We start from the raw sequence: 22,240 nt of genomic DNA, 5'->3' as shown, positions 1-22,240 counted from the left end.
GTGTTTATGCCTGACTAGAATATTTCCTTGAACTCTGATCCTGCTTCTTGTTCACCTGGATGGAGAATAGAGAGGGATGAGTGAGTGTGTGGGAATAGAAAACATGGACTTTCGTTGCTCAACCCATTTCTGCCTCTTGCCTACCCGCCTCTGCCATGTTCCCGCCTTCCCTCAGAAGGTTGACTGGAAGGGAACGTGAAAGGGTTCCCCACTCCTGATGCGTGCCTCCTCATTTCAGCATCATTCATGCTGTCATACTTGGGGTCACTTCAACAGGCATGACCCCTTGGTGGAGCTCCACGTGGAGAAGCCCGTTTACAAGCAACCAAAACCAAAGGCATACAGGCATGGTTGAAAAACTGTTTTGGACCTGTACAGGTGGTTATTCACACAGATAGTTTATTACATGGGAGCTGCGTCTACACCGTTGTGCTATGGGCAGCCACATATCTCTTATGGTTGCCTCACCTTAGATGAATTGGACACCCCTTAATTCCCATTAGCCACTTGCCAAACTCCCAGGGTGGTCAAAGGGCAAATATTCTCCCAAACCTATCAGTAGATGCTTCTGAGTACAAACGAAGTTTCTACGCTATTTCGGTGACTATAGAACTAAGGGATGTTCGTATCGAGCTTCATTAGAAATCATTTACCTTTTGCAACAGCAGATGCAGAGCCAAACGAACCCCGCCATCAGCACAATCAAAATGAAAGCTGATGCCGTTACATAAAGTATACTCCACTCTAGAAGGTGGAAGTAGAATGTTCAAAGTTATTAGAGGAACCATTAATGCACTTATGCATTCAATATGGCAACATCACAGATCTACTCTATTCAGCGTCCCTGCCTGAAACACTTCGCCCGTTTCCTCTCAACTCACCGCAATTACTCTCTCCGCTGTTAAGATACCTCTGTATCAAATTTTCCATCCACAGCTGATAGCAAATGCAGCGCTTCGTGATAGGGTCGCAATGTCCATGTCCGGAGCACTTTAAGAGGCAACCTACAGCAGCAAAAACCATCAAAATTATTATTATTATTGCATTGGGCTTTGGTATTGTTCTGCAGCATAACGCGAATACTACATACCAGCCGTGTCAACGCGAAGCACTTTAAAAAGCAAGAAGTCCGGCTTCTCCTTCAAGAGCTGCAAGCGTAGCATCTGTGCAACATCTGCTGCCTTCATCACTTTAAAAGGATGGCCATTCTGAACATAGAACACAACAGCTGTGCTGAAGAGAGGATGTATATATTGTAAATAACCGGACTACAGCATTCAAATGGGCTGGCTTTTCAATTTAAGAAATATTGTCACAATCAGACTGTTTGATTTGGCCTTTGCACAACCCCTATTCCGGGATTCGGTTCACTCGTGCAATGGCAGTCACAAGGACAAATGGTGCTGCCAAGCCCTGCCCACTTCAACCCAGTGCCTTTCCCATTTTTACAGCCCTCTATGTGCTCAATGGCAAACTTCTGAAGCAAAGAGTCTCCTGCACACACACACAGAGAGAGAGAGAGGGGGGCTCCCCATGCAAGTCAGACCCTGATTGTGCGACAGAGAGAGATGGTGATTTTAATTTTATTTCTCAATTGGAAATGCAGACATTGGCTGCCGACTTAGCTGTTTGAAATTACACGTGATTGAACAGGCCGTAACACAGCATGCATCTGCTACAAAATGGGCAACCTTCTCAAGTTTTAGCCACAGAACAATGGTGTTTACATATCCCAAAGCATTCACGCATGTTAATTTTTTTAAAAAAATAATAACATAAAAATATCCCTGCTGGATGAGGCCAAAGACCATCTAGTCCAGCATTCTGTTTTCACCGTGACCTATCAACTTATTATCTTGACTTGGTAAACTTTAAGGGCAAATACGGTTTGCTCAGTGTTAGATTAAGGTCACTAGACGCGAGGGATGTCAGAGAATTGAAATGAGAAGAAGAACAAGAGTGGGAATTGCCAATGTTTGCTTAGTCCCATTTCTGGAATAGAAATCAATACAGCAAATCCAGTCAGTATTCACTGTTGTTACTTTCAGTGTGCAAACAATACATAATTGAGACATCCCCCCACCCTTTGCATTGTGTTTCCTGTGCACGGAAATGAATGGGGTGGAATAATTTTATTTCGTAAAATTTATACACCACTTGACTGGGGGCAGGGAGCCCTCAAAGCAGTTTATGAAAAGATAAAACAATAAAATCGAGAACAACTCGCAACCATACTTAAAAGCAAACAGAAGCTAAAATACTGAAACAGATTAAAATTACCTCGACTTTCTGGACATCCGAGGAGCCTTGTCTAAACAAGAATGTTTTTAGCAAGCGCCGAAAACAGTTCAGTGAAGGTGCCTGCTTTGTCTCAGTAGGCATGGAGAGCCAAAGTGCAGGTGCTGCCACACTAAAACAATCAAGTTCTTGCAACTTGATTGTTGCAAGTATTATGTACATCTGCAGTAGTGCATATTCCACCGATCGGAGTGGTCAAGTGGGCACATGTGGGGAAAGGCAGTCTTGTGGGCACACTGGTCCTAAGTTGTTAAGGGCTTTATATGCTAATAGTGGCACCTTGAACTTGGCCCATTAGCAAACCAGCAGCCAGTGCAGTTCTCTGAGCACTCCTGTCGGCAATTGTTCTGCAACATTCCTATGAAGTTATTTTCATAGCGTAACAACAATGTAACTTATGTAATTACAGTGAGTTGGATAGCGTTGTTTTTGGCAGAAGATGAACTGCAATGGGCCAGTGCTGCATGTGAAAAATACACAGCAGAATGGAAAATTATACCTTCTCGCATCCCTGCTAGTGGCTCATGTCAGTGAGTCAGCCCAAATTTTTTTATACCTGCTCTACATATTGCTTGCTATTGAAACAAAGCTTATTGAATCATAGAATCATAGAATCATAGAGTTGGAATAGACTACACGGGCCATTGAGTCCAACCCCCTGCCAAGCAGGAAACACCATCAGAGCACTCCTGACATATGGTTGTCAAGCCTCTGCTTAAAGACCTCCAAAGAAGGAGACTCCACCACACTCCTTGGCAGCAAATTCCACTGTTGAAGAGCTCTTACTGTCAGGAAGTTCTTCCTAATGTTTAGGGGGAATCTTCTTTCTTGTATTGTATTGGTCTGTAGTATTTTGGGTTACATCTATTTTTGGTATCTCTGTACCTGATATCAGAATAAGCGTGTATCTTCTGAACTTTAATATCAGAATCCAAGACGTTCAGCAGCATTGCTAGCTGCCGCACAAGCGTGTCTTTCTGTTGTTCAGTCAGCTGGCCAGCTCCAACTTGCAAGATCAGTTCCACAAGTCCATTTTTCTTAGGATCTGTGAATGCAAAAATAATGCTTTTCATTTGGAGCATGGCAAATGTTGCCTTGACATGTGGATGTCAGGTTTCAAAATTAGTGTTTACTACAAATTTCAGTCGGCAATAACAAACAGGGAACATGCAGGTTCCAAGCAGATATTTATCATGTGCTGAATACAAAGTTATATTCTCAAATGCAGCACAGGAATTTCAGAGGGAACTATGTTATTCCCCATCTCCCTCCGATTTGTCACCCATGCCATCAGAAAATGCAGGTGGATTAATTTATAAAGGTTAGCAAAATTTAGCAGCTAAGCAGAAGAGCAGAAAGGAAATGGAGTACCAAAAACCCAGAAAACAAGGGACCAGCAAGATAATAAAATGAAAGGCATCATGACTATCCAAATCAGTATTTGCAGGTATGTGAGAACACAGCATAAAAAGTAATCCATGTTATTGCTTATGGCATCGGGGGCCATTTTTTCATAGGTTTGCTGAGCAGGCAAAACAAGGCGAGTCTCCATGAGACCAGGCTTACATTTACCTTGTACTTCTCTTTTCTACCTGCACACTATTAGCCTGCCAGGATGCACCTTGATTAAAAGCAGCTAACCAACAAATAGAAGCTTTCATCTAGCCACAACATAGGGTAGAATTTGGCTCAAAACGATGGCCACCTCATCAGGGTCCTTTATTGCATTACCATACAGGCCATGTATGCTCTCATGAAGAAAACATGGTGGTAAGGGTCAGAGAGCCACCAAGGAAGTGTGCTGGCTATGGCAATGAGAGGAGGAAACAAAGTTTTGGCTGCAGAGTGGGACAGGTTTGAAGGCCTTGATTTGATCTATAAGCTGCCTATAGAGCTACCTCTTGCAAAGTGGGTTTCAAGCAGTATCGTCACTCCACCCATGACTGGAAATGAAATGAATCAAGACTTCTGAAAGGACTGTACTTCATATCCGCTTTAGGCCCCTGCTTTGAACTGCAATGGAATCAAACCACAACAACTTTTTAGCAGCAATGGGAAATCTGCCACTGAGCTACCGAGCCAAGGTTTCGCATGTGAATGGGTCACCTGGCCTGACAAGATCTTTGCTGTGCACTGCTTATAGGAGAAGAGGACAGATCTGGGAGGGACAACATGCTATAAACGTCCTCATACCAGGCCGCACTTCTACAGTAGCCATGTCGATGTCTGACTCTCCTTTGCCATCGGTGACTTTCAAGTGAAAGGAATAACTCCCTTCTACGAGGTTGGTCAGCTGCAGGATGGCCTCATGATCTGAGCCGTGTATCACATCCTGCAAAAGGAGAAGTCAACACTGCTTCAGATTAATATTCACTCAAAGGCAAGAGAAAAATTGCCCAAGATTTTACAACTACCCACCACAAATTGGCCTAGAACAACCATGTTAATAAAGTAAGGTCAGGGGTTGGGAGCCTGTGGCTTTTCACATGTTGTTAGACTGCAGCTCCTACCATCTATGAGAATTGACTGCAATGGCTGGGGATGATGGGCGATGGAGTCTGCCAACATCTCTCCCACCCTTCCTACAGCCAAAGAGTGCATCTTCAAACCCATGGGTTTGGTTTCTTCTACTCCTATTTTAAGACTGCAAAGCTGAGACTCGGATCGGCTTGCCCAAGGCTGCTCCATGCAAGTCCAATTTGGATCCAGTGGGCCATACTGTTACATGGCAGCAATGCAAGCAAAGAGTACAGTGTTTGGATTTGGATTTTTTAAAACAATACATTCAATTTGGCTTCATTAAATTATTAAAATACTTACCCCAGCTGCTGGGCTCTGGCCATCCCGAATCCAGAGGTAAGACACAATCCCTTGGTCATCAGTAGATTGCGAACCATCCAAAGCAATGGAGTTATTGGGAAGAACGAGGATGTGCTTGCCCCCTGCATGAGCCTGGGGTGGGCGGTTGCTTTCTAAACAATAAAATTATAAGAGAGGAAGAGCTTTATTTTGAAGAGTTGAGCAGGAAATAAAAGAATAGGAATGGAAATAATAATAATAATAATAATAATAATAATAATAATAATATATTTATACCCCACCCACCCGACTGGGTTTCCCCAGGCACTCTGGGAGGCTCCCAACAGATTAAAAACACACACACACAAATCAAACATTAAAAACTTCCCCAAGCAGGGCTGCCTTCAGATGTCTTCTAAAAGTCAGATAGTTGTTTATTTCCTTGACATCTGATGGGAGGGCGTTCCACAGGGTGGGCGCCACCACCAAGAAGGCCCTCTGCCTGGTATAGTATCCCAAATGCCTTGCTCAGATGAAGAAGACTCTCAGAACTTGGCAGGGCTCAAAATCCACACTGAAATAATTCACTTACCAAAATACTTGGTGGCTTTTCTGATGCTTTAATATTTTTCATAGTACTATATTGTGATATTCACGGAACTGCTCTATGTTGCATTCAAATGCTCTATTTTTTGTTGTGAGCTGCTTTGCACTCAACTTCCTTGTTGGGAGAGGAGCCTATAAACCTCCAATCAAATGCGAATGGGGCAGTGGGCCTTACCCTCCTTGACAGTCACAGAGATTGTGGCTGTGCTGCTTAGTCCTTGGCTGTCTTTGACGGTCAGTCTGAAATGGTAGGTTCCAACGTGCAGGCCTGTGACGGTTGCAACTGCGCTATCAGTGTCTTCCATTTGCACAGAGGTTGGCCCACTGCAACGGAGCAAAAAGAAAAAGGATGAGGAAGGCATAACTCAGGAACCAGATTCAACTCAGTTTAAACAAAAAATGCTATTTTAGTAAATGGAGCAAGTTCAAGGGGTGGTGGCATGAACATTTTTGAAGCTTTAAGAGAATACTTCTTCGTGTTGAATAAAAGAGCCAATAGCAACTTTCCACACTAGCTACTGAAACTGGTGAGAAATGCAAATCATTTGGCTTCTTCAGGTTACCTCCTCAAACAGGTTTAAACAGTGTCAACATTCCATCTGTAGCAGGTAGAATTTGGCATTTTACTTATTTAAACTGATATTCACTTGAGGGCCTGAAATTTACTTGCAAGCCTCGTTGCAAACTTACATAATGGATGGCGGTTTTAAAAAGGCCAAGGCTTGCAGGTTTTTCAGATTCAGCCAGAAACTTTACCTAAGAGGCCTCAAAATTCAGTTCAGAAATCTGAGTGGCTTTGAGATATTTGTGATATGTACAGGGATGCCTCTGAGATCAAATGGTAATCCCTGAGAAAAGTACATTCATCTTCAACTGAATTATGAAAGTTCTCATTAAACTACCACATTCTTCCTCTGGAAGAATAATTGTCTAGTGGACAATTATTAGCATTTTACAAAAAAACAACAACAGTATTTGGCATGAACAATATTGATGCATATAAACTTGAGACTTTGTTTGGTTCATGCAGAAACTAGCAGTAAGCCTAAATGGCTCCAATCCACCCCAAGCTTTTAAGTTCCTTCTGTGTAACATGGTAGGAGACACTAGCTTGGCCCCACCAGATACGTTCCTCCACTCTTACAAAATACCTGATATTCTCCCAGTGATAGTAAACAATGCCTAAGTCATCAGTGCTCATGCTTCCATCAAGAACGGTGCTCTGGACAGGGAATGTCAACTCCTTATCTGGCCCAGCCACGGCTGTTGGGGGGCTATTCTTTTCTGTAGTGAAACAAAGCAAAAATTGCTCAAAATACAGCCTGTGTTTTGTAGTCTGTAACTGACAAGGGTTATTCTCTCTCCCAAGTATTAAAGGGCTATTGTATTAACGGTACCAGGAGTGACTTGGAATATCACTTAATCCACCTCTCGTCCTGTGTCCTGGATGAGAAAGCAATGCAAAGAGCATGCCTAAGTATCAAGCGTGCCCTCTCCTAGTAAACAGAGGAGTAAACACACATGGAGCGCTGCAACATGGCTCCCTCTCTCTCTAGCATCAGACAGCAAGGAGAAAGAACGAAGGACAATAGTCCCACTTCACAGAACACAGTAACACAAACAGCCTGTCTCCCTCACTTCCCACTCTGTGGAGTCAAAACATATACCGTCATGTGATAGACAAAAATCCCATGACTGCAATCACGGAGCAGGAATTCTAACATCCTCACAGTAATCTGCTGTGAACAGTAGTAGAGGGTTCAAGTTCTATTTCACACCAAGGACAGAAATTGGCCTGGCGGCCATGTGTTCCAGGAGGGACAAGCAACCTCCTCCTGGTGGCCCAGAAAAAGCAGTCGCAAGGCTTAATTCTTTCATCTGCCATGCCACTACTTGGAAGCAACCTTTGATGGCAAAGCTGCAGTCTTATGGGTTTTCCATGAGTTACTCAATGAGATATGAATCAGCAACAGCAATACTCGGGCAATGTATTGCAGATGTTGAATGCCAGTATGAACTAGGTTTAACCTAAAAAAAATCATGCTAACTGACAAAGCACTTCAGCCCTATAGAGTGGGTGGGGCATTTGTGAGTTCAGCTCCTATTATTGCCTGGCCTCTGTGCTCAGCACATTCCTAAATAATGGAGGCTGCCTGGCAGGCAAGCAGTCTTTCCTCCTCCTTCTCCTTCCACTTACTATTAAAGGTCAGATTTAGATTTGTTAGCTCGTGTACATAGAGGTTCAACAGCCAGCCAGCTGAAGGATGTTCTGTTAAGTCAAATATACTATAAATCTGCCTACCGGGCCGGACAATCACCGTGACTTCAGCTGTAGACTGCTGTTCAGCAGAATCAGTAACGGTCAGCTGAAACGTGTATTCGCCTTCTTGCATGGACGATAACTGGAGGTAGGGACTCCTCACCCCCTGGGTAATGAGGTGCGGGAGGAAAATCGGGAAATAATGAGGCAAATGTTAATAGTATAAAGCTTTCTGTTATCATAACAAATCATTATACCAGTGGTTTTCAACCAGTGGCACTCTGGGGTGGTCAGGGCATAGTTGTCAATGTTTCCCTTTTTTAAAGGGAAATTCCCTTATTCTGAATAGGATTCCTCACAAGAAAAACGTTGACAACTATGGGTCAGGGGTGCTGTGAGAACACTGGTCTCTGTCCCTCTTTCCTACCCTGCCTCCTCTGATGCCCTCTTGCATCTCTGCCTCCCAAAGGCTTCTGCGGCTGTTTGTTGCAGCAGACCTGGCTACAAGCTTCCCAGGCAAATGGTGTCTCTGGGGCTGGCCAGGGGGTGCTTCCCATGCCCCTGTGGGGCAGTGGAAGGAGGCACCTCTCTTTGAGGTGGGGGGGCAGCTCAAAGACCAGAGGGAGCAGCTGTGGCTGCCCGGAGGACTCCCAAGGAGAGGGGAGAGAAGGCTGAGGGAACACTCCACAAGGGAGGGTTCAAAAAGGGGTGAGGGGCTGCCAGCTCTGCAGGCAAGGGGTGACATAACTGGGCTCCTGAGCCCCACAGGGGTGCCACAGAAAGAAAACCACTGCATTATACAGAAATATTGTACCAATATTTCACAACCACCTGAATAGGCTTACAATATTCTGCAGAACTTCGAACGCAACAATTCAACATCTGTGACATTAAGTGTGGTCACCATATCCAAAACTCACTATTGCTCCTTTGCAATGGTTTGTCTAAACACAGATGGTCGGATCCAGACTTGGTCGCAGTAGACCCACTGAAATGACTAATTTTTAAAGTCCCATGCAATATTTTACAGGGTCCACTCTAAGTATGGTTTCCAGGTGTCTTCCTAGCCAGGGCAAAAATAGAAGAGACTAAGTGTTTCAAGGTAATGTTCACCATTTCCTGCACAATACGAAGTGCAACCAGGCTTTTTTTGCCTGTTTTCACCAAGCACCACAAAACTCCTGATCTGAAAGCTACTGGATTTGGGGGGCGGGGGGTTGTGGATATTATTAAATGAGGCAAGACGATCTCCATTTACCTGCATTGCCACCACTTTGCCTCGACTTTTCGGGCTCAGGGACCACTCATAGCTGACTATCTCATAATCATCACTGCTCTGATTTCCATTCACTGTGACGGAGTTGCAAGGCAAACTGATTTCCTGATTTGGCCCTGCATTGGCAACAGGAGGGAAATCCACTTTTTTATGGACTCTCAGTGAGGCTTCTGTAGAGTTAGCTGCTCCACTGGAGTCAATCACTGTTAACCTAAAAAGGAAGAGAAAAGATATGTGAATAATTAATGATATTGAATGTGTGCTTTCTCCCATTCTCAAAATTCAGATGCACTGATTTCTTCTACCTCAGGAGTGCAGAATCCAGAGACTATGGACCTAATTAGGTCCATCTAGGGTGGCCATACACCTGGAATTTCCCGGACATAGCTGGAATACATCAGTCAAAAGAAGTGTCCAGGAGGAAATTAGTGAAATATCCGGGAAAATACAGACGTATGACAACCCATGTAGAACGTCTAGATTTTGGTGAATTTCCTTAAAAATAGCTCAAGAACTTCTTCTTTTTTGGGGGCGGGGGGAGCTCAACAACTTTGCCAAATAAAGCCTAACAAGTATGTGTTCAGATTTTCACTTTTTGAAATATGGCAACCCTAGGTCCTTCAGGCCTTCGAGATTGGCCTGCCAGGCTGGAGGCAAACCACACCCACCTTTTCCATGTCTGAGGTAATATACGATGTCAGGCATAGGAAAGGTCCATTGGATCAGGCCAATGGCCCATCTAGTACAGCATCCTGTTCTCACAATGGCTGAACAGTTGCCTGTAGGAAACCAACAAGGAGGATTCGAGCACAACAAGAACAAGACTCTCCCTTCCTGTGGTTTCCAGCAACTGCTATTCAGAACCAGTCATAATAGCTATCAATAGCCCTCTCCTCCATGAATTTATCCAATCCTCTCGCTGCCTGCTGTGGAAGAAGGTTTCATAGTTTAAACACGGACTGTGCGACGAAGTACTTTCCTTCCATCTGCCCTGAAATCTTCCAATATTCAGCTTTGTTGGGTGTCCACAAATTTTAGGGTCATGAGAGGAGAAGTAACTTCTCTCTTTCCACTTTCTCTGTGTCATGTATAACCTTACCGACTTCTATCTTGTTACCTTTTATGTTTTCTCTAAACTAAAAAGTCTCAAATGCTGCAACCTTTCCTCATAGGGGGAATGTCACACCACCCCCTTGATCATTATGGCTCAGGACTGCAATACCTCAAGGACTGCCTCTCCCCATAGGAACCAACTCAGACCCTGTGTTCATCCTCTGAGGCCCTTCCTGATGTGCCTCCTCCATGAGAGGTCCAGAGGGTGGAAACCCGAGAACAGGCCTTTTCTGCGGTGGCTCCCCGTTTGTGGAATGCTCTCCCCAGGGAGACTCGCCTGGCACCTTCATTACATATATCTATGGGCCAGACCAAAACTTTTCTCTGTAACCACGCCTTTGGCTGATTAACGTTCTATGGCCTTTTAAATGTATTTGTGGGAGGGGGGTTATTGGTTTGTTCTTTACTATTACGCATTTTGTGTTCTCGTTTTCTATTTTTATGTTGTGAACCACGCTGTGGTCTTCGGGTGAAGGGCATTATACTAACTAACTTAAACAAAGAACTTTGGTTGCCTTTTCCTCTGACTCGTCCATCCCCGAGTTGTGGTCTGAGGAGCCAAACGCAAAAAGCAAAAATGTAGGCCTCTCACCTGAAAGTGTAATTGCCAGGCACGAGGTCAGACAGATGTAAAACTGGTGTATCAGCTGATGCCTTCTTTTCTCTAGGGGGGCCTTCAATTTCTTCCCAGTGGTAACTGGCTATTTCAGTATCATCAGTACTTTCTGTGTTGGAAAGGAAATGCCGCGGAATCATAAATTAATAAGCTGGTATCCCTGTGAGCAATTCTAATTACACTGCAAAGCCACAGTTGCTGCCTGGTACTTACGATTCCCATCAATGGAAGCAGAAGTTGTAGGGAAAGAAATTTCCTGGGCTTTTGGAGATACGATAGCAACAGGCGGCTGATTTATTCTGACAGCTGTGGGAAGGGGAGAAACAGAACCCCATGCTTAATTAAATAAGGCCATCCTGCACGACTCGATCAGCCTGAGATAGCTTTGTGCTTATTCCACAGCCAAAAAGCATTCACTAGTTGCTGAACAAGATTAAACAGTTAATGTAAAAGCAGTAGGTTAAAAAAAAAAGATTTAAAGTGATAACCAATAGAAAAACCGATCCTTGTAAATTATGATTTAGAAAAGCCACCTTCTGGTACAATCCCAAACTGGATAAATTGTGCCTGGCTTGCGGTTACAGGGAACAACAAAAAAACCCACCCAAATCCCAGGTTTCTTAAATTCTTAAGCTGGCAAAGACCAGAGTCAAATTCCCCCAATTCAGCCAGGAAGATGACTGGGTGGGCCTTGGGCCAGTCACAGTCCCCTAGCCTAACTCTACCTTGCAAGGTTGTTGTGACTAAAAATCAAATGAGGACAAGGATAACCAGGTATGCCACCACAAACTCCTTGGAGGAATAAACATGGAATAAGAAATATTTCAATATCCCATTCTGTTGGATATGTGAAGTACACCACAACAGAGGCTTACATACATCTGCACCTCATCATATTTTATAATAAATGGGTCCAAAATGAAGCGGGGGAGATGGCTGCAGAAACCTAAAGGCCCATGCAAGCGGGCAAGTCATACCCAGCACTCAATACAAAACTATTTACATGGGCAACTTGAGTCCCTTTTCCACCTTCTTGCCCCCAAATGCTGTACTGTAGATCCTGAACATGCAGCAAGAAGAGGGGAGGGGGAGACACTAACATGGAATGTGCAAATCAAGTGCTCATCTAGGGTAGCTGCCCCACAAATAAAATCAGAAGAGCAGGAAATTACAAGGCTGGATGCACTTGAATATTTACTATCCTGTGGTTCCCTCTAAAGGCAAAGCAGGAATGTTACACAAATGCAATATAAAAATGTAAAACTTTTACAGCTGTTCACTCTCTGATGAAATTCAGAACTGATTAAAAGTACCATTCATCAAACTGGCATGCAGGTATGGCGAGAGGAGGATATTAGTTTTAACTGTCTGAAAAACTGATTTACCTGGTTGGACAGTGACATTGACAAATCCTTCTCCAAATGCATTTTCAGCAGAAACAGTCACTTTGAAGACATAGGCACCTACTGGCAGCTGTAACAGAGGGTTTTTTAATGTCTCTCCCGTAACACATAGGACTTCACATGGCACAATATAACAAAAAATGCAAGAAGTCTGAGTGTGCATCAAACCCAGAGCTTAATTATCATCATGAAGAAGCATCTCTGCTACCACCCAGAATGACTTAGGGGTGCTGGGAAGCAACTAAGAACATTGCAGCTGTGCCTTCCAGAAGGCTGATGTCAGGGAACTGCCATCGGCTCAGGGGCGAGAGGGGAAAAGCCGGATGGATTACAGAGAGCCCCCACAGATTGTGGGAAGCAGCACTTCCTCAGCGGAGGAAGGAAGCCACGCCTCTAGTGGAGAGGAGCTTCAGGGCTCGGAGGAGGCGAGGCGGTGCCAGGACACCTTGCCTGAGCAAAGCGGGGAGGAGAGAGGTCCCCCGTTACCCATGCCTTCCTTGCGCAGTAGGCTTCCACGCAGAGAGGGGAGGCGCAGACTGGGCATCAAGAAACTACTCTGCTAGGGAAGGTTTAAGGACCGCCCACTCTCAGATTGTGCCAGTGAATGAGCAAGACACAGAATAGAGGCGCTCTGCATTCTAAGAGTTTTTATCACCAATAAGAAACCATTAAAACAGACTATTGAAGCATATTGCCTGATTGCTCTCGAGCAACCAACCGATACTTCTAACAGCTGAAATAAAGGAAAATGGTATATATATATATACAGGTAGCACCAGGTATGAGCTGAGTAGAAACAAGAAAATCTTGCAGAGACTGGAAGTGCATCCAGTAAGATAGTCTACCATATTCCTGAACTGCCTACGTATAAGAGTTGCTCAGGCGACAGGGTTTAGTGAGCAGGAAGAGGCTGGGGCAGAGAGCAATCTAGAATCAGAAGCAGGACAGGAGGAGGCAGGCCGGGAGACAGAGACCAGGCAGGCTGCTGAAGAAGCCAGGGAATCTCCCCCTTCTGCTGTGACCAGCTCCTCTCCCAGAACACGCAGAGAAATGAAGAGGGCAGAGAAAAGAGAGACAAGGGGAAGGAACCAGGGAAGGAGTCTTAGCAGTGTGAAGACCTTTGGTGCTTGCAACTGCCACATTGGTGCAAGACCTACTGGGCAGAGTTGACGGGATCACTAGGCCTGCACTGTTTTGGGTTCTTTGAATAAAGAGTTAACTTCACGGGCACCAGGTGTTTTATTACTGACCTACTCCTTACTCTGGCTCCTGACACCAGGACTAGAACAGTACCAAGTTTTTTAAGGTGCCAACAGGTATATTTTCAGGAATCTTACTTGTTGCCAGCCACCAGGAACACCACCCTAATCTGGAGAGAAATAGGCCCACTGACAACGGCAACTTGTAACTGACACGACTGCCTTACAGCAAAGCATCTCTAAAGCCATTACCCACCGTAGCTGAGTGTGCATTTTGCCACACCCTGCGGTAAACACGAGTCAAGTCTCCCTAAGGAGCAGCTCACTTACTTGAGAAAGTTTCAGCGTTGGCGTGTGCTTGCCCTCCATTTCACCACTGTAACCATCAGGGTTACTCATCGAGCTCCACTCATAACTATAGGCCGATTCTGAAAAGGAGGAAGCAGCACAGCAACTGGTTATGGTTCTTCTTTGGAAGAGAGACCTGATCCTGGCTCTGATATTTGCCGAGCTTTCATGGGGTGGAGAAACATAAGGCCCCACTGCCTTAAGGTATACCCTTCTACTTGGAAGGGTAGAAATTGCATGAGAAAGTCCTCCGCACAAATGAACATCAGCATGGGGTGCAGGGAAATGAAGAAATGAAATGGCAATCCTACATCATGTGAAGATTGCATTAGTATCTGAACTGGGGTCCAGTTATGGAAGAATTGTGGTGAATGCAATATCACTGGCAACTGTCCCTATTTCCTAAAAATTGAACTAGCCAAACTGATCAACAAGCGAAGTTTTTATACATAATCAGTATGAATGGCCACACCTCATAAGCCAGCTAATACGTGTGAATTACTGGTAGAATTTCTGACTTTCATACTGTGCAATAATCTAACTTTTCCCATCAGTTTAAAATGACTTTGTCTCTGAAAAAACTTCTATCCTTACTTCCCTCATTTGTTCTCCCTGAGCTTACATAAAGCTATTAAACCTTATTCACCTTTTTCGCAATGAAGAGTTGTTGCCAAACACAAAGTTGATACTCAACATTAGCTGTGCCAGCCAACAACGTTCATGTAGATCTCCCAATTTTGCATACATTTACCGTATTTTTCGCCCTATAGGACGCACCGTCCCATAAGGCGCACCTAGTTTTTCGGGGGGGGGAAATAAAGGAAAAAAATTATTTCCCCCCCAGGCGCGCAGGCTTCAGCATGCAGGCACCCCTCCGCCAGCAGTGGGAGCGCTCCCGCTGCTAGCGGAGAGGTCCGCGAAGCCTGGACGCGCTGAGCTCAGCGTGCGCAGGCTTCAGCATGCAGGCACCCCTCCGCCAGCAGCGGGAGCGCTCCCACTGCTAGCGGAGAGGTCCGCGAAGCCTGGACGCGCTGAGCTCAGCGCGCGCAGGCTTCAGCATGCAGGCACCCCTCCGCCAGCAGCGGGAGCGCTCCCGCTGCTGGCGGAGAGGTCCGCGAAGCCTGGACGCGCTGAGCTCAGCGCGCGCAGGCTTCAGCATGCAGGCACCCCTCCGCCAGCAGCGGGAGCGCTCCCGCTGCTAGCGGAGAGGTCCGCGAAGCCTGGACGCGCTGAGCTCAGCGCGCGCAGGCTTCAGCATGCAGGCACCCCTCCGCCAGCAGCGGGAGCGCTCCCGCTGCTGGCGGAGAGGTCCGCGAAGCCTGGACGCGCTGAGCTCAGCGCGCGCAGGCTTCAGCATGCAGGCACCCCTCCGCCAGCAGCGGGAGCGCTCCCACTGCTAGCGGAGAGGTCCGCGAAGCCTGGACGCGCTGAGCTCAGCGCGCGCAGGCTTCAGCATGCAGGCACCCCTCCGCCAGCAGCGGGAGCGCTCCCGCTGCTGGCGGAGAGGTCCGCGAAGCCTGGACGCGCTGAGCTCAGCGCGCGCAGGCTTCAGCATGCAGGCACCCCTCCGCCAGCAGCGGGAGCGCTCCCGCTGCTAGCGGAGAGGTCCGCGAAGCCTGGACGCGCTGAGCTCAGCGTGCGCAGGCTTCAGCATGCAGGCACCTCTCCGCAAGCAGCAGGAGCGCTCCTGCTGTTTGCGGAGAGGTCCGCGATGCCTGCATTCGCCCCATAGGACGCACCCAGATTTCCCCTTCATTTTTGGAGGGGAAAAAGTGCGTCCTATAGGGCGAAAAATACGGTACTGACTTTGCACATTTAATATCTGAATAATTTAGAATCTTACGAGAGAAAAATTGTCCCAGCTTAAACAAAGCAAGCGAACCATGCTTGAATTCACACGCATGTACCACCCCTTCATTTGCAAGAGGAAGAAATAAGGGGGTTTCACTTTGCAACAAACTATAGTTTTCCATTTCAAATGAATGTGGAAGGAAACTGGTTTGGGCAAACCATAGTTTATTCAGATTTTTGTCGATAGTCTCTACATGGTTTCTAGCATAAGACGAGCAACTTGGTGCTTTTCTCCTCCATCCCACTTGCATTAAGAACTCACCTGAAAGGAATGGCGTGACTACAGATGCATGCAATTCAACGTTGTTTTCTGGTAAAGTTACTTGTAGATTCTCTCCAGCCGACACCAGGAGTTCCTTTACTGCATATAAATTTTTTAAAAGGTTATTTTAAAACAATGTATTGAGGAAAGCATGGCAAGAATTTTCTATTGCTGAAACAGCTGGGATAGCTCAGTCGGTAAAGCATGCAATTGCAACTCTACAATTCTATGATTCTAAGTATATTAATAACATTGGTTTGGGACAGTTGTTTTCTCATCAAGACTTGATGAATCTTCCCTCTGAAGCTTAAACTTAATAATAAAATAATAATAATAATAATAATAATGCATTTTATTTGATGAAGCATTAAGCAGATAATTTATTCAGCACAAGGATTTCTCCCTGCTTTAAAAGATTCTTCTCTTCCTCACCACATGCAAGCAGCTAAGTAGCTTTTTACAAGCCTGATTCAAGCAACAGTTTGAGAAGTTAGCACCTCTAATTTCAGTGCAGTCCTAGATACATCCACTCAGAAGTACCGTATTTTTCCGTGTATAAGACTATGTTTTTTTCTTGAAAAATTAAGCATAAAAAGTGGGGTTATCTCCCCACTCCCTCCTTTGGCAATCTTTACAGAACTTAAGCTTATGGTTGCCATCAATTTGATTTTAATTAATTTTTATAATGAAATGTTTTTAGAATGTTGCACTATTTTATTGTTGTTAGCCGCCCTGAGCCCGGCTTCGGCTGGGGAGGGCGGGGTATATATAAAAATTTTTATTATTATTATTACATGGATAATGATGAGGTTGGACGGGCAATTGGTGGCTGCTATGAGCCGGAGACTGTAAGCGGTGTTTTGGCGGGTGATTGATTGTTGCGTCAAGTTCCGCAGGACATTGGCTGCTGCGGCAATTGGGTGGGCAATTGGTGTTTGCTTTCGGTGAGCGATCAGACGATTGGTCGCTTCATTGATGTGCATGTGATCGGCTGTGTTGGTCCCATGGGTGACCGATTTTTGGCACCCCCCCAAAAAAAAAGGTCAACAACAAGTTTGGGCAATTTCCCCCCATTTTCTCAATTTGGAGTCCCAAAAAAGAAGGGGCTTCTTATACATTGGGGCGTGTTACAACACAGAAAAGTACGGTAACTCCTATTGAATTCAGTGGGGTTTACTCCCAGATAAGCACAGTTAGGATTGCAGCCTTATTCTCAAAAGAATTTACATTACCATCTTTGGTGGCAGAAGTGGGAAACGATACTTGATCTGTGGCAGTGGCTTGGGTGAAAACAGCACCAGTGGGAAGGGATGTGGCATCATCCTGCATAAGATTTCGCAGGTCTGATGTCTGAGTTTGTGTTGCAGTGGTGGAGAGAAACCCCAGGGTGTCTGATGAAGAAGGATTATGGGAAGTTGTTAGAACCTACAAGATGAATTGCAGGAATATATAATTATTGTGTATATTTCCCCTCTCACATTATGACACACATTGTAAACACTGTATTGGAAGTAAAAGTGCAAAATTATGTTACAGCTAGAATCAATTGCATTTACCAGTGACATATGGGATGAGAAACATTGTACATTCCCAAGTCCCAGCATCAAATATTTAAGTACCTGGGCAAGCAGATGACTGGGATTTATCTAGCTCTGCTATGAAAAGTGAACAAAAACCCAGGATGGGACCGCTGGAGATAAAGAAACACACACCCATGCAAATTCTGCAAAATAATTCCCTCTACAAGCAGTGAAAGCAGTACATCACCTGGCACCCTCATAGCTATATAAGAGATCAACAGTAAAGTGAGATATGATAGCACACAAATCAAAATGCTTATTAAATCCAGGCGACAGAAATTTCCTGTCCTTCTGTACAACTAGCACAATGAAATCTTATTTATCTGAGTTGCCCAAAAGATATGCAATGCAAGTGGGGGGGAGTGTATTTAAATTAATCTAGGCTTTCCTAAATTAATCTAGGATTAATCAGCACTAATCTAGGCTTTTCAGCTTTCACAAACAACAAAACTACTGCTAATTTTCCGCATTAACTAAGGGCTGTTTCTTAAAATCAACTCCCGGTTACATGAGCAAGAATTTAACTGACCCAAACAAAGATTAGGCCAAAATTCTACCAGCAGCACAAGCCTTTTATCAATTTTATTCCATCTTAACAGGCACGGGTTCCCACCAAAAAATCCAGGGGGGGGAAACTAGTTTGGTGGCAAACCATACTGTATTTTATTTGCAGATTTCTATGTTACTCCAATGCTATTTCAAAAAATGAAATACTGGTAACATACCTCTTCCTGCCAGGGGCTGTTGGTTTCATCAGGCGGCTGAAAACCTAATTCATTTGCAGATTTCTCCATCATGCCCAACATGATCTCTGGCAACTCTCCGGGACGTTCGGTGACATGATTTCCCTCGGATTCATTTGCACCTGTAGGAGTCTCCAAAGGACCTCTCTCCTCTTCACTTCTGACCAGGTCAACATGTTTGTCTCCATCACTGAGCCCTGAAGAATTGAAGCCATTCTCAGTTGCCACCAACAAACTCCAGTCAGCATAGTTCACATCCTCCTTCTCTTCAGGCTTGAGGCTCAGCCGAAAGGGGTTCTGCTCCGTATCTCCATATTCATCCGGGTAGTCTGGACTCTCCTCCCGACTGAGGAAGGACAGCTCCTTCAGGCTGCTGACTTCGTCTGATGGGTCTCCCTGCAGCGCCATTGGGCGGAGGACCTGCCCGTACCCCAGCGGTGCAGAGGGCCTCTGGGGAGGCCTTAGCACAAAAGTCAAAGAGGACTTCACCTTCTCCATCTTCTTGGGCTCGCAGTTCCCTTTACGTTGGCAACTGACGATGTAGCAGTGCCGTTCAAACATCCAGGACAAGTCGCAGTCGGAAAGATCGCAACAGGCTGCCGTGCAGTCTGACACCGACACAGCATGGGGGACCCGCATAATCTTCATCGTTTCTAAATTAGGAGATATTATTGCGTCTGAATACTTGGCGCCTTCTCTGCACTGTTCGCAGAAACACCCTGAAATGATAGGTACTCATATCACAAGAGAGCAGGAGCAGTGAAAAGTCCTTCCCCTTACAATGCATTCTCATAAAAATAAAAAGCTTCATTAATTTATATTGATTTAATGTAGCCTAGAGAGTGGCACTGTGGGTTAAACCACAGAGCCTAGGACTTGCCAATCAGAAGGTCAGCGGTTCGAAACCCCGGCACGGGGTGAGCTCCCGTTGCTCGGTGCTCCTGCCAACCTAGCAGTTCGAAAGCATGCCTGTGCAAGTAGATCAATAGGTACCGCTCCGGCAGGAAGGTAAACGGTGTTTCCGTGTGCTGCTCTGGTTCGCCAGAAGCGGCTTAGTCGTGCTGGCCACATGACCCAGAAGCTGTACGCCAGCTCCCTCGGCCAATAAAGCGAGATGAGCGCCGCAACCCCAGAGTCGGTCACGACTGGACCTAATGGTCAGGGGTCCCTTTACCCTTTACCTAGAGAGTAGTCACTTTATCAACAAGGGATCACTTGAACTGTCACTCGAATTAAAAACTCAATTAAAAGTAACAAGAATCAGATCTCTTCTTTGACTGCACCTTCCTTCCAAACTAGCCTAAGAAAGGGGGGGGGGGAATAAATCACAGCTCTTGTCCAGCAGAGAGCAAAAGATGGTTTTCCAACTAGAGCCTGAAGACGGGGAATTCTGCTCCTCATATTTTTGACATATCACTGCATCCATCTCACTTATTTTGGAGAGAGGTAAAATGAAAGGTCTTTGGGGTTTTTTAAGCTGCCACTGAAATAGGGGTAGCACACTTACTTTGGCATTGCTTACTAGGCAACGCAGCCTGCTGAGTCACTAAAAAAGAGAGCATCTGGTTTGCAGGGAATCAGGCTTAGGCACTTCTACAAGGGAAAGAGCCATCCTCTGCTTTAAGCAAACTACTGTATTTCTGGGATCCTGCTGAAGAACCAATTCAGACAGTACACAAATGACTAATTAACAGTAAATGATGTGGCAATGGTGTTTTAAGACCTTGACCCCCCCCCCAGTCTGTTCCTCCCAATTATACTTTGTCAGTTGTTATTTTTGCTGCTGAGCTCTTCCTCAGAATCAAGTCGCATAAGGCATCTCAAGCCTTGCCAAAATGCGCCTACAGCATTTTATGTTGCAATCCCACGCCACAGGGGCATGAAGGAACTCAATGAAAAACCACACAGATGGGGCCCATTGGAAGGTCCTTTCCAGCCAATCACTGCTAACGTTCCCAGCCAAGTGAGGATTATGAGGGGATAAACTCTCACAGTTGGCCTTGCAGGTATGGCTTGCAGATGTGGTTGTTTTCATACTCACACACATAAACCCACCCCTGTCACAAGCAAGGAGGTGGATTTCACTCTGTTCATCATGGGCGTAGCCAAGGGGGTCAGTGAGGGGCAGCTGCCCCCCTTAGATCAAGTAAAACAATAGAAATACTTAACTAGCTGACCAGTCACATCGGTTCTGGCCCCCTTAACAAAAGTCCTGCCCCCTCCAATAAAAATCCTGGCTACGCCCATGCTGCTCATGCATGCATGCAGATGGGACAGTAGTTCAAACCAAAAACAGTGGAAGTCTGAAGTGAGTGGATGGATAATGCAAAGGATAAAGGTGCAAAACTGTATGAATAAGGACTATAAGGAAGCCGGGAGCTGAGCACTGCACAAGCCACTTCAGCATATCATCTCTGACTCTGCTGTATTCTTGGGAGGGACAGCGTAAGTTTAACTGTATGAACAACATGGTGTAAACTGGCTTGCAGAAGTGGTGGTGTAATCCATATACGACTTATATGTTTGCTGGTAATTTAGAAGCCAAAACTCATGCTGTCATATGCACTTATCCTATTTATATTATATTATATTATATTATTATTATTTATTTATATATTTTTTTAAATCTCCACCTAGCTAAGTTCATCCCATTAGTTTCTTAATGGTGAATGTAACAAGAGACCTGTCAAATCAGACTAAAGATCCATCAAGCCCATCATCCTGCCTCCAATAGCGGGTAGCCAAGCAAGAGGGGCATCTCTAATATCCCAGTCTTAAAATAAAAGCATAATGGCAAATGCCTTGATTTTTACACAGTCACTTTAATTTCATTGTCAGTGAGTCAGCAGAACATCTGACACAGCCTTCGCCCTTTTCAATACGTGTGCAGCAAGTGAACAGATATCTATTAAAAAGTGTCTTCCACCGAATCTTTTTGAGCCACATACAAGTGGCCTCTCTATCCAAAATACGCATTGGGCTTGGCTCTGTTACTATGAACTTAAATGCATCTATCTAGGTCTCAGCTGTAATTACCTTTAAATGGCAGTTTTCTAGGCCTTGTGGGGAGAGACAACTGGATGAAAGCAAGATGTCAGAAACAGGACACAGGCACCAGTTTATTCCCTTAACAACAATGTGAGTCAAATTGCAGCTAAAGCGAAGGCGTCAGAAAAATTCTCACAGTGTAATGACAGCATTCTGTAACTTGGCTGAAATTTTAAATCTATACCTTCCTGTGCCTTTACTTCAGTGGTCAAGGCTGAAATTCTATGTACACTTTATGGTGCAAGCCCCAATAAACTCAGCAGGGTTTACTTTTGACTAGGTGCGTATAGAATTGCATTGTCAAGCTACATTATTCGGTCCGTGAAGTTGCAGCAACTATATAAATGCGAAATGACAGCCTTTCTAACACAAGTGTAAGAAACAATTTTCATGGAGCCCAGGGAATGGTCGAGGACTAACTGATGGTGGAAAATTGCTGATGATCACTGACGTAGATGACAGAGTATTAGGAATAAGATACATAAATTTAAAATAAAATAAGTGGATTACTGAATGGAGGCAGAAAACTAAGGAACACTTTAACTGATCATTCACGACATCAACATTGCAAGTCTAGTTAGCAGCTCCCAGAGTATGAGAGGTGTTGGGATGGTTCACAGGCCCACAATCAGAAAGGAAAACGTCAGCAACATACTGAAGATTTCAGTGCACCTCCGGAGGTGAAGTTAACAGCACCAAAGTGATCTCCTGGGGGGGGGGAGCCTGGGCAGTGTGTGTAGAGGCCCTGGGCTGCCCAGGCGACAAGCCCTGCTGAAGTGGTAACCCATAAGAGGTGCTAAAAGGTAAAGGTACTCCTGACCAGTCGTGGACGACTCTG

General features: G+C 45.1%; 1 protein-coding gene across 7 annotated transcripts in view; it reads right to left on the bottom strand.

Moving 5' to 3' along the window:
• The window catches only part of KIAA0319, a 30,825-nt gene that overhangs the window by 2,681 nt on the left and 5,904 nt on the right, over positions 1 to 22,240 (bottom strand). For 5 of the 7 annotated variants that reach the window (XM_083449160.1, XM_083449158.1, XM_083449161.1 and 2 more), the window contains 17 exons: positions 18,337 to 19,073; positions 17,264 to 17,456; positions 16,032 to 16,130; positions 13,901 to 13,998; positions 12,354 to 12,441; positions 11,182 to 11,274; positions 10,945 to 11,077; positions 9,222 to 9,450; positions 8,006 to 8,129; positions 6,855 to 6,987; positions 5,879 to 6,027; positions 5,119 to 5,270; positions 4,492 to 4,630; positions 3,184 to 3,343; positions 1,091 to 1,233; positions 882 to 1,004; positions 654 to 744 (listed from right to left, as the gene is read on the bottom strand). In XM_083449160.1, the coding sequence (XP_083305286.1) occupies positions 654 to 744; positions 882 to 1,004; positions 1,091 to 1,233; positions 3,184 to 3,343; positions 4,492 to 4,630; positions 5,119 to 5,270; positions 5,879 to 6,027; positions 6,855 to 6,987; positions 8,006 to 8,129; positions 9,222 to 9,450; positions 10,945 to 11,077; positions 11,182 to 11,274; positions 12,354 to 12,441; positions 13,901 to 13,998; positions 16,032 to 16,130; positions 17,264 to 17,456; positions 18,337 to 19,073 (2,884 nt within the window). Of the gene's footprint in view, positions 1 to 653; positions 745 to 881; positions 1,005 to 1,090; positions 1,234 to 3,183; positions 3,344 to 4,491; positions 4,631 to 5,118; positions 5,271 to 5,878; positions 6,028 to 6,854; positions 6,988 to 8,005; positions 8,130 to 9,221; positions 9,451 to 10,944; positions 11,078 to 11,181; positions 11,275 to 12,353; positions 12,442 to 13,900; positions 13,999 to 16,031; positions 16,131 to 17,263; positions 17,457 to 18,336; positions 19,074 to 21,390; positions 21,497 to 22,240 lie in introns of those variants that run through there. The other 2 variants (XM_083449162.1, XM_083449164.1) reach the window with 2 other exon arrangements.

This window comes from Podarcis tiliguerta (assembly GCF_965153285.1).
Source record: "Podarcis tiliguerta genome assembly, chromosome: 7".
NCBI classification, from domain to species: domain Eukaryota; kingdom Metazoa; phylum Chordata; class Lepidosauria; order Squamata; family Lacertidae; genus Podarcis; species Podarcis tiliguerta.
This window is presented reverse-complemented; position numbering and strand designations above follow the sequence as displayed.